Below are 15,410 nucleotides of genomic sequence, written 5' to 3'. Positions count from 1 at the left end.
TACTATACCCGAAGTATTTGGACATTTTCTATTATAACAGCAGTGTCTCATGTTTTACTATTTAATTAAATTTTGTTTAATTATTTTTATTGCCATCTGTGTGTCAGGCACTGTGATAAGTGTGTGGGCACAGAAGTGAATGAGTCTGACAGGGCCACTACTCTCAGGGCATCCTGTCTAGTGGGGGATTTAGCCAGTAAGAGAGAAGTATCTCAATAGTATTACAATTAATGTTAAGTGCTAAGAATAAGGTGAGGGTGCCAGGACAGTGACCTTCCACCTGGTGTCCCAAAGAATGAAGAGGCAGTTGTCAGATAAAGAGGATAAGACAGGGAGGGAAATGCTAAGAGAGCTCCATGGGGAAGGAAGTCAAAGGATCTTAGAAAGTTTAAGGTAGAAAGAGGCCAGGGTTCCCAGTGCTCTGTTAGGAAGCCAGAGGGTGTACAAAACAAGCCCAGAGAAGTCAGAAGGACCCTGTTCACACACAACAGAGCCTTGCCGCACAAGTTAAGGATTTTAGACTTGTTGCTAAGAGCTATGGGAAGTTACCAGAAGGTGAGAGACAGAAGAGTGACATGATCAGCTTCCCATTTTTAAAAGATCAATAAGACTGCAAATGTGAAGAATTGTATAAAGTGAAAATGGAAGCAGAGAGATTTGCTAGGAAGCTATTGCTCAATCAAGGTAAGAGGCAATGGTTTAGGATAAATTATGGTGGTGGATGGAAAAAAGGGAAAAATTCAAAACCTATTTTTGGAGAACCATCAAGGGAATTTGGCGGTGGTTTGATGGGGATTTCGTTAAGGGTACTTTTCAAGTTAATATTTAGTTACTAGGATGATGGTTCTATCAATTATTAAAATAGGGAATGTGAAGGAGCAGCAGTTTGTGGTGAGAAGATCACAGGTTCATGTTTGGAAGTTGAATTTGAGATGTCAGGGAGAAGTACAAATGAAAATTTCGAATTATGCTATTAAGATTCTTTTTCATTTGTTTTAAATTCAGCTACAACTGGAGTGCCTGCTGCAACTTCCCCAGGAGCTGAAGGTGAAAGCATAGCTTCCACGTCAGGTACTGGAACCACAACTGGGTTCAAAGTAGTTATGTTGATAAATATCTGGATAGTGCTCCAATAAAATAAGAACACTGCTCCTGACTTTACACTTTTTTAATCTCAGTTGCCATGGGAGCCATCCCTCGGTCAACAATTGCACCAGGAAGTACCACTACTGGTAAGTAAGCAGGGGGATGTCATGTATTTTTGATTTGTTTTCATGCTCATTGCTTAATTTAAAACAGTAAAGTCAATAATAATAATGCCAGTTAATTACAATGTCTTTAAACATATTATCTCATAAATTACTTGAATGAACATTATCATCTCTTTTTGCTCATTAGGAACTTAGACGAAGATATTACCTAAGTTGATATGTTCCTACAGCAAGCCAAATGGTGAAATCAATATTTTTCTCGATTGTTTATTGATTCCAAAACTGTGCTCTTCAGTGTGACGCCTTCCTTTGCTAAAGCAAAATATACGATGTTTTTAGTAACCCCTCAATAGGCCAGGCGCGGTGGCTTATGCCTGTAATCCCAGCACTTTGGGAGGCCGAGACAGGTGGATCCCGTGGTCAACAGATTAAGACCATCCTGGCCAACATGGTGAAACGCCGTCTCTACTAAAAATATAAAAATCAGCAGGGCGTGGTGGCGTGCACCTGTAGTCCCAGCTACTCAGGAGGCTGAGGCAGGAGAATCACTTGAACCTGGGAGGCGGAGATTGCAGTGAGCCGAGATCAGGTCACTGCACTCCAGCCTGGGCGACGGAGCGAGACTCCGTCTCAAAACAAACAAACAAACAAACAAACAAACAAAAAACACCAATAAAGCTCGCTTTTAAAATCACAAAGCTTAAATGTTTCCCATTTCTAACTAAAAGAATTGGAGCAGCAGGTTAAGAAGAATAAGTTTTTTATTGTAATAAACTGTGGCACTTCCTATTCTGAAATAAGATTTGGAGAATTTTATTTGACAAAACTATAATATTATTGTTTAATAAGTCCAAATTTTATAACTTTAGTTCTTTTTACAATGATTCACAAATACTTATAGGGCAATTTCTTTTTCCTAACACTGAGTAAATGAACAAAATTATTATTTCAAGGCTACAGTATATTATTGCTTAAGGTTCTCAACTAGTAATATACTTAGTATGATAGCACTTGAAAAATACATCATTTCTCAATGTGCAGGTCTCTAACAGAACCCAGAATCTAATGACTACATTGCTCATTAATAGTTTAAGGAACAGAATGCTTACCTTTTTTTTTTTTCTTGTGAAGATTTATGCCGCATTATTCTAACTAGTGTTATAGTCTCCTGTGTAAATTAATTTTACCAACTGTTTGCTAGAAAATAATTAATTCAGTAATTTAATTCAAACTAAATTTGTATTGGCTCTTTATTCAATCTGTGGTTATGCAAATGTAAACAAATTGGCATGATTCATATTATATATTGAACAACATAATTATAAGTTAACAACATGGCCATGAACAGGTAGCTATTGGGACACAGTGTGTGACTATTGGGGCATAGTATGTCTTTTATCATTTTTGGCACTTTATAATCTCAAAACAGCTTTAATTAAATGTAACCAAATAATAATTACCTGTGTATAAATATTTTTCTTAGAAAAAAGGCAGTGTTTTGTTTTCAGTTTGATAATCTGTAATCATAGAAATCATACATGATTATTTAAAAGAGCACTTTACAATATGTCTCACAAGAGAACATTTACTCTGACTTAAATTTCTAAGATAAGCCTCTATAGGAATAACATCTGTTTCTTAAACAAAATTTAATTATCATGGCATTTGCCACACTGAAGCAAAATTTTTAAAGGAAATTCAAATAAATTCTTTAATTTAAATGTGGATTAATTTATCCTTTAGTAAGCTCTGTTAGAATTCCACCACAACTAATTGTAGGTAAGCTGAAATTCAATGACATGAAAATTTATTTCTGCACAATGTGCTTGAAATAGAATTTCTATCTTTTCCATTTGAGCACTGAAAAACATTTAAAGGACTGTGTCTGACATGCGTCTCAAATTATAACCTAATATACAAATTAATCTTTGTAAATGGAAATAAATCAAATATTTACATTTATAAATATATTTGTTTTTAAATTTCGGTGACATCAAAAAAGCCTGAAGTAGCAGGTGAAAAAATATGAGATTATGAATGTGCATTTGAAAATATAATGTTACATTAATGGAATAGAACACATGGTACCAGAAGTCTTACTTTATCTGATTAATAAAACATGAACTTCAAATTTGATTTTTGTAGAATAGGGCTTTTGATATTTCTATTCTCATGCCTTCTTAAATCATAATAAAGGTGTATTGAATCCTTTATATAATACTTAAATTCTACAGTGATTGTATACAAGTATACAAACTCAGACAGACCAAAATCACTACCAAAACATCCCCCTTATTAAAAAGAGGTAGCACAGTATTTCTCAGCATATTGAGTTATTTGTCACCTACTATTTACAAGAAAATTATTTAGCTTTTAATGTATCCTGATATCTCTTTTTTAAACTTAAAAACAGTTTAAAAAAATTAGCAAAAGTAGCTGATTCTTTTTTTTGTTTGTTTTTGTTCTTGTTTTTTCAAGACAGGGTCTTGCTCTGTCACCCAGGCTGGAGTGCAGTGGCACAATCTTGGCTGACTGCAACCTCCACCTCCTGGGTTCAAGTGATTCTCTTGCCTCAGCCTCCTGAGTAGCTGGGATTATGGTGCGTGCCACCACACCTGGCTAATTTTTTGCATTTTTAAGTAGAGATGGGGTTTCACTATGTTGGCCAGGCTGGTCTCAAACTCCTGACCTCAGGTGATCTGCCCACCTCAGCCTCCCAAAGTGCTGGGATTACAGGCATAAGCCACCGTGCCTGGCCAAGAAGCTGATTCTTTAGAACATCTCACTTTAAAAAAAAATGATTTCTCCTTCTGATCCTTTTAGCACTTAACATTGGAATATAAGCTCCCTGAAAACAGGCATTTTTGTCTTATTTTTCCCTGATTTAAAACCTCTTCATGGCCCTTATCTGATGAGGTGATTGATTTCCATACTTGTCCCCCTGTTCCATTAGATTCTACCTTTGTTGAAAGGGGACCAAGCCTTATGCATCATTAATGTCTTACTTGGGGAGCTTTGTGTATAACAAACACTCAATACAGCTGAAATATGTTTAGCTTTCATTCACTATCTATTTGAATAATGTAGGCATTATTTTCCCTAATTTGCTGGTAAGGAAACTGAGATTCAGAGATTTTTAACCTGTTTAAAACCACACAACTCTTTTGATTCCAACGCCTGAGCTCTTTCTACTCCTCTGCATTTCCTTTAGTCTAGACTATTGTAGGCAAGTTTCCTCTCTTCCAGTTTTCTCTATTCTCAGATGTGTTCTATCCGAAGCAGTGGTCAGTGGTCCTCTATTGACTGTTATCTCTGTTCATGTCATTTCTGTCATCAGTCTATGTTAGCAGCTACCCATTGCCCTTCAAGTAAATTCTAAATGCTTTAGTGTAGTATTTGAGTCCTTGGAGACCCCATCTACTTTCCAAACTTCTCATCAGCCCCCTTCACATAACAACTTTTAGCCTCACTTGAATTAGTTGTTGGCACTGTTAGAAGTTCCTTTATAAAATTTTATAAACTGATCACTAGGAAGTTGTTTTCTCACTGAATTTGAGCTAAGTTTTCAGTTATTTTTCACTCATTCTATGTTCATATAACACATATTGCTATGTTTCCCTAAACCTTGGCTCTTACTATGTCTTCTGCCTGATGTTCCCTTCCTGGACTTCACATAGACAAATCCTAAGCAATGGTAAAGATCTAGATGCTGTCTTTTCCAGAAAGCCTTCCTTGACCCCACTAAGAAGGAGTAATGCTCAGCAGTTTCTCATTGTCTCAGGTACTCAGTATATATAAACTGTCTTTTGTAGCAGAGAGCTAAGGCATACTGAGATCAAACTAGGTGAACACAAGAGATCATCTTTCATCTTTGTCAGGGAAGGCCAGGAAAGGACATCTCAAGTAGAGAACATTGCCACTCCCTATGATTTACAAATGGAATAGTTCAAGCAGAGAAACTCGTAGAATTATAGATTTGTTAAGTACCCAGAAAAGGCTAATTGCTATAGCAAAGAACACACAGATAGTGTCTAGATTCAGATCTTCTCATGGCAGAATGAGTCAGTATGGTGACCTCTGGACTTTCTGTGTTTCAGGTACCACTGGGGTAACCACTGGCACAACTCTTGCCCCTAGAAGTTTCAACATAGGTGAGAACAAGCTGAGTAGAATTTTCCCATTGGAACTTCTTTCAAGGAGCTATCTCCTCAGGTTTTATTTCTAGGCAAAATTATCATGATAATAATCCAAAATCCTTAATGTCTTCCCAATTGTGTCTTTCTTCTTTTCCTCATTCTCAGAGGCCACAAGTTCCTAGGAGGAAGCAGAATCTCTGTAGGTGGAATAGCTCCAGCTCAGCCTGCTAAGCCATTACTGCACTTTTTGATCATCTTTCATTAAGCAGTGTTGCCTGAAATGCAGCCACACTGCTTTATTCCATAAACTAAACCTTTAAAAAAATGCAACGCAGTTACTAGATAACAAATGACAAGCTTGAGGAGCCTAAGACTTCCTTTTACCTTAAAGAGCTCATTCAGTGCACTAAGAAGTCAAGTCACTGGCCACTGGATATATGTGTACTGAGCAAACTTCCATTTCCAAGCACCGAATCTCAAAGACACTAAAGCGCCTAGAATGTTGTTAGGAAATTTGCTATAAGAAAGAGATGCTACATTGGAAACACAGATTAATTCTTGCCATTCGAAAGCTCAAAGAAAGAGCATCCTAATATATTGTAAGACATACAAATTTTTGAAAAAGCAATTCCCTAGTCATGGCATGTTGACCACCATTTCTTTATTTCAGGAACTTCTGGTGGAATTTCTGGGAAAACCCTCAAACCTGGAAGTTATGTCTCAGGTAAGTCACCACATACCAGGACATCCTGGAGGGAGCCACTTAGGTAATACAGTTGACCCAGCATGCTTTTCTTTTTCTTTTCTTTTTTTTTTCTTTTGAGATAGGGTCTCACTCTGTTGCCCAGGCTGGAGTACAGGGGCATGATCTTGGCTCACTGCAGCCTTGACCTCCTAGGCTCAGGTGATCCTGCCACCTCAGCCTCCCAGGTAGCTGGGACTACAGGCTATTTTTTGTAGAGATGGGGTTTCATTATGTTGTCCAGTCTGGTCTCAAACTCCTGGACTCAAGTGATCTGCCAGCCTTGGCTTCCCAAAGTGGTGGGATTATAGGTGTGAGTCACCACACCCAACCGTCAGCATGTTCTTACTTTTTCCCTTTCTTTTCTTTCTCAGAGGCTACAACTGCTACAGGGACTCCTGGAGCAGGACCGTCAGGAGGTGAGTGTTCTCATTCCAAGACTTTGGGTTCTGTTGATTCATTGTTTGGGATTGCAGCTTAAAACAGAAGAATACGAAGGTTGAGGACACATTTTACACAAGGCCAAGTCAAATTGTGAATCCCTCTGGAACTGCCATTTTCATGACCCTCCAACAAGTGTGCCTGAGTCCTGGCTTTCAGAACTAGTTCTCTGAAGTCAGGAATGAGACCGTCATTGCTTTAAAGTTCACAGAATTTTTTTTCACAGGCACCACTATCATTTCTCCTGAAGTCAGTACCATTTCAGAAGTTTCCAACACAGGTAAAATTCCATAAAGAAAATGTAAGCTGGCTCTTACTCCTATGTGAGTTTTGTGCATGTGTATGTGTGTGCATGGGAATGGTTTAAGGATGACATGAAATCAACCACAAAAGTATCACAGAGACATTTCTAAAGAACTTTATATTTCATTTTTCTCCCTCTGTAGTCATCCCTGGTACACCAGGGAGACATAACAGGAATTGAAACAGGCAGGCATGAAATGAGCCTCCATCCCTCTGTCAGCAGGCTAGAATGTAGGGGTGTTCACTGGCAAGTCGCCTGCGAATAAATGAGCCAAGGAAATGAAATGAGAGAAGGACACTCCTAATTTAGCATTTGCACCATTTATAACATTAAGTCCTGAGAAAGGCCCTTTTAGTTGCTTCCATGATGAATTTGCTAAATTTGCTTTTTCTTGTTTTAGGTATCACTGGAGTAGGCTCTGAGACATCTGTTGAAACAGGAATTTCCAACACAGGTAAAGTTGAAAGAAAACCATCTCTATGGACACACAGATGACATGATGTTTTTTTGTAGAGTTGTTCTGATGAATAACACAAAATCTGTCTTCCCACTAGTGCAACTCCCCAGAATTTACAATTCCATATCATGTCTCAAAGGCTACAATTTCTGCAGAACACGTTGGCGCCACTGAAGCTTCATTCACAATAGGGGAGAAGGAGCAACTCATGTCTTTGTTGTTTTCAGATTTTGACACTCATAGTGAGACTAGAGAGAGGAGGATTCTGGAGAGCAGTTTGTATTTACTTTACTAATACTACATTTTTGGCCAACAAATTCTTTATCAGTTTAGACATTTTTCCAGAAAAGCTACTAATTACAGATTGCAGAATCATACTTCTAATCCCGGAAGACAGGATGATTATACTGATTGTTCTAAGTAACTTCTGCAGTGAAATTACAAACATTAGAAGCTTTTAAAACAGGAGGGGGTGATAAAACTTGCTGAGAAACACAGAGGAGCTACAAGAACCCAGGAAACACACCTGCCCTGTATCAATGCTTCCTTTTCACAAATGAAGAGCTAAATATTTTCACGATGTCTGGAGTTCTCAGCACACTCATGGCATTCTCAGCAATCACCCCACAGCAGGCACCACTCTTGCATCTGACAGCCAAGACACAGGGAGGAGAACAGGTGAGCATGGGAGAAACTCACATTGTCCTCCTGACTGAGAATACCAGGAAGATTATCACAGGTTGAGAACATTGTCACTTTGGTTGCTTTGGTAATCAAACGGTTTTTGAGAAAATACATAGGGCTCATCATCAGGGAAGAGCTAGGGAAAGTGCTAGTTAGATATAAGTTAGATTTAGATTCTTTCTAGAGGCAGGTCCATAGGAAAGAAAGATTAATCACCATGGTGATCCCAGTCCTCTTGGTGTTTCAGCTACGACTGGGGTGGCTCCTGGCACAACCCTTGCCCCTGGCAGTTCCAGTACAGGTGAGTCTGCAGATTGGCAGGGAACTCTTCAGAGCTCCTCCCATAATTTGATCTCTTCTCTGGTGCTTGTCTTTTTAAGAGTAATATCTTATTCATTTCATAGTGATTGAATATTTTTCAAATATGTCTTTTCTGTTTTTCTGTCTCTCAGAGGCCACAACTTCCATAGGAGGAAGTGCATCAACAAGAGGAGGAATAGCCACAGGTGAGCATTGCTGGGTCATTGCACTCATTTGCCAATAATATCCAATAAAGACTGTGGTGCGAAATGAATCCATGTGACTGGATTCTCCCATATTGAGTACTGATCGAGAACATATTACCGTTGTTCATTGATGAAAGATCGGAAACTCAAATTTCATTCTTATTTCCTGTGCTGTAAGCAGATTCTCCTTCCACACCCAAGGCAGTCGTACAGTCATTTGATTGACAGTTATATAGATGATCTAGAGATAGCCCCCATTTCCCTGTTCCAGAACACTAGAAAAAAAAAAGTATCGATAAGTGAAAATGTCTTTGGTAGATATACTGTGGGAAGGATATTATATGAGAAATATACAGATGTCATTTTAGCATTTAAAACCCAGTTTACTGACATATTGAATAAGTATATAGATTTTATCAATTTATTTGCTTGTTGCCCATTACCGACTTTCTTAAGACCGTTGGGGCATTCTCTAGAAAGACTCTGGAACTTGGGAATGACAACACAGGCTAGTCCAAAAGCACACAGGGAATACTACACCTTGGCTGCTCAGGTGACAGGCTCCTAGGGCTACATAACCCTGTATGTATTCATACTGCAGTCTTTATTCTTGTTTTCTTTTCTCTCAGAAGCCACAGGTTCCACAAGAAGGGTCAGGACCACTGGATCAGAAGCTCCAGAAGGTAAGCTTCATCAGTCCCCAGGCTTCAGAGTTCTCATCTTTGCCCTGTTGTGGGATACTGAGGTAAACACATAAATGAGAATGAGGGCCAAGGAAAGACAGTTACTTTTTATCTGGAAGCACAACATCTATTCTGATCTTCTGAGTTATTCTGCTAAAGAATTTCAGAAACTGGGTGTATTAGTTTGTTCTCACGTTGCTTTAAGGAACTACCTGAGACTAGGTAGTTTATAAAGCAAACGAGTTTAATGATGGACAGTTCTGCAGGCTGTATGGAGGCATGGCTGGGAAGGCCTCAGGAAACTTACAATCATGGTGGAAGGTGAAGGGGAAGCAAGTACATCTTTACTTGGTGACAGTAGAGAAAGACAGAGTGAAAGAGGAAGTGCTACACACTTTTAAAGAAGCAGTTCTTGTGAGAACTCACTATCACAAGAACAGCAAGGGGGAAATCCAGCCTCTATGATCCAATCAGCTCCAACCAGGTTCCTTCCCCAACACTGGGGATTATAATTCAACATGAGATATGAGTGGGGACTGAGAGTCAATCCTTATCACTCGGTTATCTAAGTCAGGCATTGCTCCATTTCCTGTGTGACAATTTTAGTACTCTGGACACCTGGCTGAGGCCCACTGACTTGCAGCAGCCTCTGCAGAACCCCCAATTCTTCCATTCTGCTCCTCATGATTCCACAAAGCACTATAACCTGCTGACATCTATTGAACATATTTATTATACTTGTTTATTTTCTGTGATCCCTCTCCCACAAATGGAAACCTCACAGAGCAGAGACCGTTGTCTGTTCTTTTCACTGAGAAGAGAATGTCAGGTACAAAGGATTGCTTACAGAATATAAGATGAGTAACAAGTATGTACTTATTTTGAGTGTCACTCTGTTTACTTCAACAACTACCACCACGGTTTCACCTGGTGCCAGCAGCGGTTCACAGGGTCCCAAGCCAGGTAGGATGAACTACTTAAAATCACCAGTGGGAGGTATAAATATCTCATAGAAGTGTATTATTATACATCTGATTATCACAATATTATCAGTTACACAAACGAGAACATTTAGAATGTTCAAGACATTTTTCCTCCTCCAGGAACACCAGGAAACTACATCACTGAAAGTGAAGTTAGTAAAGTGAATTTAAGCATCTTTCCTTTTTTAACTGAATTTAAGCTATTACTGTTTTTGAATAGGCTGCAGGGGAAAGGATAATCCATAGCAAATCATCTGTGAATAGTTGGGGGAAAGTTATTCATTGTTAATTTCCTTTGGAAACCAGAGTTCTTAGGAAAGGTCTTCTAGTGGTTCAGGAACCCATTGATGATTCCAGTATTATTTGTCCTATTAGCTCCTTTATTTTTCTCATTTTAGGTACTTCTGGAGAATTCTCTGGGACAACCATTTCATCTGGAGGCTTCCACACAGGTAGTTGAGTGAGAACGAGTTCCTCATCTGGAATGCATGATAACTTTGCAGAGCTGCAATAATAAACTAGCACTGTGATACTTTTCCCCAGTATCTCAGATTCCCCAGACCTCTTTATTCTCCTCTTTTCTCAGAAGCCACAACTCTCACAGGAGGTAGGGGCAGTATTGGAACTGAATCCAGAGCAGGTGAGGTGGAGCAGCTCATGATTTGGGATTTACCGTGAATCATGACTCTCATTAGCATGACTTGTTTGGAAGCGGGCTTTCCTACAGAATATTTTGCATTTATTTCTGGACAATGCATCTTAGGACAAATAGTTCTGCCTTTAAATTAAATATTTTCCCAAAAATTTACCAATATCATCTTAGAAGTGAGATGGCTCTTGTAATTGTTCTGAGAAATTTCTCCTGTAATGTTATATATAAGTATGGCCAGGATATTAGTAGGAGCAAAAAACATTTGTGATCCAGGGAAGGAGAGATAACGTAAATGAATCCTAGAAATACGTGTATAGAGGTTTCCATGCCCTAAAACCAATACAATTATTAGTGCTTTCTTGATGTCTCAAATTGCCAGCAAACTTAATTTTTTATGTTTCATCCCTGGCAGTAAATTGGTGAGTATGGAAAATTGTGTGTCTCCCTCTCATGGAATGTATATTGCTTCAAGCTGAGGAAGTGGCCCCTCTGATTGCATTGAGAATTAAATGGTTCTACAGGTTGACAGGGAACTCTTCAGAGCTCCTCTCATAATTAGATATTTCTTTTGGTATTATTGTTTATGAGAGTAATGTCATATCTGTTTCATGGCCTTTGAATATTTTCCAAATATGTTTTTTCTGTTTTTCTGTCTCTCAGAGTCCACAACTTCCCTACAAGAAAGTGCAAAAACAAGAGGTGGAATACTGACAGGTGAGCATTGCCGGGTCATTGCACTCACTTGGTAATAATATCCAATAAAGCCTGTGGTTTGAAAAGTATCCATACTCTCATTTCTCCCATATTAACATTGTTAGGAAAGTTCCTACCATTTTTCACTGACTAAATATAGAATCTCAAATTTCATTCTTATTTTTTGTGGTTGAACAGACTCTTCTATTGCCCCCCCAAGGTAAACATGCAGCCATTTGACTGACGGTTACATAGAAAATCTAGAGTTAGCTTCTATTTTCCTATTCATGAAATATTGAGAAAAGGAAGCCTAATAAGTTAAAAAAAATTGGGCAAATATACCATGGGAAGAATATTATTTGAGAAGTGTAGAGATTAGCTTTTGACATTTAAAGGCCAGTTTATTGAAATAATAAGTAAGTATACAGCCTGTGTCCATTTATTTGCTTAATACTCGTTTCCCACTTCATGGTAATGAGGTAATGACCCACCGCTGCCCCATCCCTTTCTTAATAGCTACCAGTGGGACATTCTCTGGGAAGACTCTGGAACCTGGGATTGACAACACAGGCAAGTCAAAAAGCACACAGAGAATGCTACACCATGGCTGCTCAGATGGCAGTCTCCTAGGGCAACGTAACCCTGTACTTCCCATACTGCAGACTTCATGCTTGCTTTCTTTTCTCTCAGAGGCCACAAGTTCCACAGGAAGGATCAGGGCGACCGGATCAGAAGCTCCAGGAGGTAAGGTTCACCAGTCCCAGACCTCAGGGTTCTCCTCATTTCCCTGTTATGCTGAGGTGAACACATAAGTGAGAATGGGGGCAAAGGAAAGGGGGTTACTTCTTGCCTGGAAGCACAACATGTATTCTGACCATCCTGAGTAGTCCTGGTAAGGAATTTCTGCCACTTGGCCATCTAAGTTAGGCATTGCTCCATGGCCTGTGTGACAGTGTTAGTTCTCTGGACACCTGGCTGAGGCCCACTGACCTGCAGGAGCTTCCCCAGAACCCTGATTCTCCCCACTCAGGTCATCATGATTCCACAAAGCACTATCACCTGTTGCCATCTCTCTAACATGTTTACTACGCTTCTTGCATATTTTCTATTTCCTCTCTCACAAACACAAATCTCACAAGGCAGTTACTTTGTTCTTTTCACTGAGAGGATTATGTCAGGCACAGAGGAAATGCTTACAAAATATGACATGAGTGACAGTCATATTCTTATGTAGAGTGTCACTGTTTACTTCACAGTTTCACTTGGTGTCAGCAGCAGTTTATTGGGTCTGAAGACAGTCAAGGAGGCTACTTAAAACACCATGGAAATGTAAAAATATCGACATGAGTGTATTCTTAAATACCTGATTATCACACTACCACCAATTACACAAATAAGAACATTGGAAATATAAAAATGTTTCCTCCTTTTTCCCTCTGGAATGGCAGGGAGCCACATCAGTGAAACTGAAATCAGTAAAGTGAAATTAAGCTTCCTTCTTTTTTTTTTTTTTTTTTTTTTTTTTTTTTGCTATGGTACAATGGAAGGAATAGTCAGTATGAGAACATTAAACAATAAGTTCACAAAAAATTATGGTGTACACTTTTTCTAAAACAGAAGTTGTCAAGAAAATTCTTCCAATGGTTCAGGACCACAGTGCTGATTCCAGTACTGCTTGCTCTGTTAGCTCTTTATATTCTCGTTTTAGGTACCTCCGGTAAATTCTCTGGGACAACCATTTCATCTGGAGGTTCCCACACAGGTAGTTCAATGAGAAGGAAATTTCCATTTTGCATGAATGATAACTTTGTAGAGCCGCAATCATAAAATAGCGCCTCAATATTTTTTACTCATATCTCAAATTCCCCAGACCTCATGATTTTCCTCTTTCTTTCCTCAGAGGCCACAACTCTCGCAGGTGGCAGGGACAGCACTGAAAGTGAATTCAGAACAGGTGAGGAAGAGCAGCCCATAATTTGGGAGTTACCATAAATCATGTCTGTCATTAGGAAGACTTGCTTAGAAGTAGGATTTCCTACAGAATATTAAATATGGATTTACAGACAATGTAACTGCCGTCAAATATATTTTTTCATTTAATATTTCCCTATAAATATCCTGAAATCCTCTTTTCAAATGGGTTGACTCTTCTAGATGAGGTGTAAATGGGATGTAATTGTATTGAGAAATTTCCATATAATATTATATATAAATATTTCCAGTGTAATAGTAGAAGTTAAAAAGTTTTGATCCCAGGAAGTACAGATAACACAAATGAACTTTAAAAACATGCCTGCATAGATATTTCCTTGCCCCCAAAGCAAGAGAAATAATTATAGTATTAGGTCAATGGGGCAATGATTTTGCCCCATTGACCTAATGGGGAGCAATTAGGAGTAATTAGTTCTGGTGTTTTGTAGCAATGAGGTGCCTATGGTAAACAATGTTATGGTGTACATTCAAATGTTCTTGATAAGAAGATTCTGAATGTTCTACCCACAAAGCAATGATAAGTGAAATGATGGATAAGCTAAATATCATGACTTGATTATTACAAAATATACACATATACCAAAACCTCCCATATAACCCCCAGAAATATGTATACTTATATGAAAATTAAAAAGAAAAGTAAAAATAGATTAAATTATCATGAAATAAATAATTTTTTGTCTTCTACCCCTGGCAGTGTAACTGGTAAGTATGGGAGAAAACCACCTGTTTTGCTGTCATGGAATGTCAGGTATAATCCTGAAATTTTGCCCCTTTGACTCCATTGGTAGTTTATTAACGAATGGGAAAACACATCCGAGTGGCAGCCAGAGAAAGTGGCCTTTGACATCTTAAAGATGTAAACAGATTCCTTCTAGAGGCAGGTCTTCAGGAGACAAACAGGAGTCACTGTGGTGATGTCAGTTCCCCTTGTGTTTCAGCCACCATTGGAGTAGTTCCTGCTACAACTGTTGCTCCTGGCAGTTCCAAGACAGGTAAGTCAACAGATTGACATGGAATCTTCTACGTGCCCTCCCATAATTAGATATCTCCTTTGTATTATTTTTTGCAGGAGTAGCACCATATCTTCTCCACAATCCTTAAATATTCTCCAGGTAACTCTTATCTCTTTGTTTCCCTTAGAGGCCACCACTTTCCTAGGAGTAAGTGGAACAATAAGTGTTGGAAGAGCCACGGGTGAGTGCTGCTAGACTAAGACCTGTAATTCCTAATGACACCTTCAATAGTCTTCTGAAAATATCTATATGATTTGTATATGCTATATTGAGAAAATTCATAAAAAAGACTAGACAGTCTCCTTATTTCCTGAGCTTACAAAGTCCCTCACTAAACCATCATGACATCAAACCAATGACAGATAAATAAGTAATATGGGGAGAAAATTCTTATCTTCCCCCAAAAGAGAAGGACATGATTGTTGAGAACTGTCTCAGTAAAATTGCTGTGGAAAGAAATGTTGCATGGGACAAATATGAATTTCTTCTAGCACTGTGAGTCTCAGAGTAATAGTTTGCTTCTAAGTGGGGATTTGAGATTCCTATAGAAATGAAGTGGAAATAGAGTTCAGCTAGTGACACCATCTCTTTCTTGTTGTAGGTATTACCGTTGTAGTCTCTGGAAAAACACTGAAACCTGGAAGTTACAAGACAGGCACGTCTGAAAATACATGCAAAATCTGGACATGGGCACCTTGATTGACATACTCTGCCCACAGCGCAGTGTGTACTCTCTCAAAAACTAGTCTTCACTCCTTCCTTTCTTTTCTCTCTCTCTCTCAGGGGCCACAACTTCCATAACAGGGAGTGACACCAGCCAAGCAGAGCATCCAGGAGGTGAGCTTTTTACTCTGAGGCCTTGGTGTTTTTAGCAAATCCCTGTTCTCTGCAGTGAAGACATTGATGTGAA

General features: G+C 38.8%; 1 protein-coding gene across 1 annotated transcript in view; it reads left to right on the top strand.

Annotated features, from left to right (window-relative positions):
• The window catches only part of MUC19 (mucin 19, oligomeric), a 193,102-nt gene that overhangs the window by 107,637 nt on the left and 70,055 nt on the right, over window positions 1–15,410 (top strand). Inside the window, exons 61-79 of the mRNA XM_034935026.2 lie at window positions 1,006–1,071; window positions 1,179–1,232; window positions 5,309–5,362; window positions 6,018–6,071; window positions 6,464–6,508; window positions 6,757–6,810; window positions 7,235–7,288; window positions 8,223–8,276; window positions 8,428–8,481; window positions 9,111–9,164; window positions 10,546–10,599; window positions 10,734–10,787; window positions 11,460–11,513; window positions 12,183–12,236; window positions 13,201–13,254; window positions 13,393–13,446; window positions 14,426–14,479; window positions 14,628–14,681; window positions 15,284–15,337. Coding sequence (XP_034790917.2) covers window positions 1,006–1,071; window positions 1,179–1,232; window positions 5,309–5,362; window positions 6,018–6,071; window positions 6,464–6,508; window positions 6,757–6,810; window positions 7,235–7,288; window positions 8,223–8,276; window positions 8,428–8,481; window positions 9,111–9,164; window positions 10,546–10,599; window positions 10,734–10,787; window positions 11,460–11,513; window positions 12,183–12,236; window positions 13,201–13,254; window positions 13,393–13,446; window positions 14,426–14,479; window positions 14,628–14,681; window positions 15,284–15,337 — 1,029 coding nt within the window. The remainder of the gene's footprint in view (window positions 1–1,005; window positions 1,072–1,178; window positions 1,233–5,308; window positions 5,363–6,017; window positions 6,072–6,463; window positions 6,509–6,756; window positions 6,811–7,234; window positions 7,289–8,222; window positions 8,277–8,427; window positions 8,482–9,110; window positions 9,165–10,545; window positions 10,600–10,733; window positions 10,788–11,459; window positions 11,514–12,182; window positions 12,237–13,200; window positions 13,255–13,392; window positions 13,447–14,425; window positions 14,480–14,627; window positions 14,682–15,283; window positions 15,338–15,410) is intronic.

Source organism: Pan paniscus, chromosome 10, assembly GCF_029289425.2.
Source record: "Pan paniscus chromosome 10, NHGRI_mPanPan1-v2.0_pri, whole genome shotgun sequence".
Classification (NCBI taxonomy): domain Eukaryota; kingdom Metazoa; phylum Chordata; class Mammalia; order Primates; family Hominidae; genus Pan; species Pan paniscus.
This window is presented reverse-complemented; position numbering and strand designations above follow the sequence as displayed.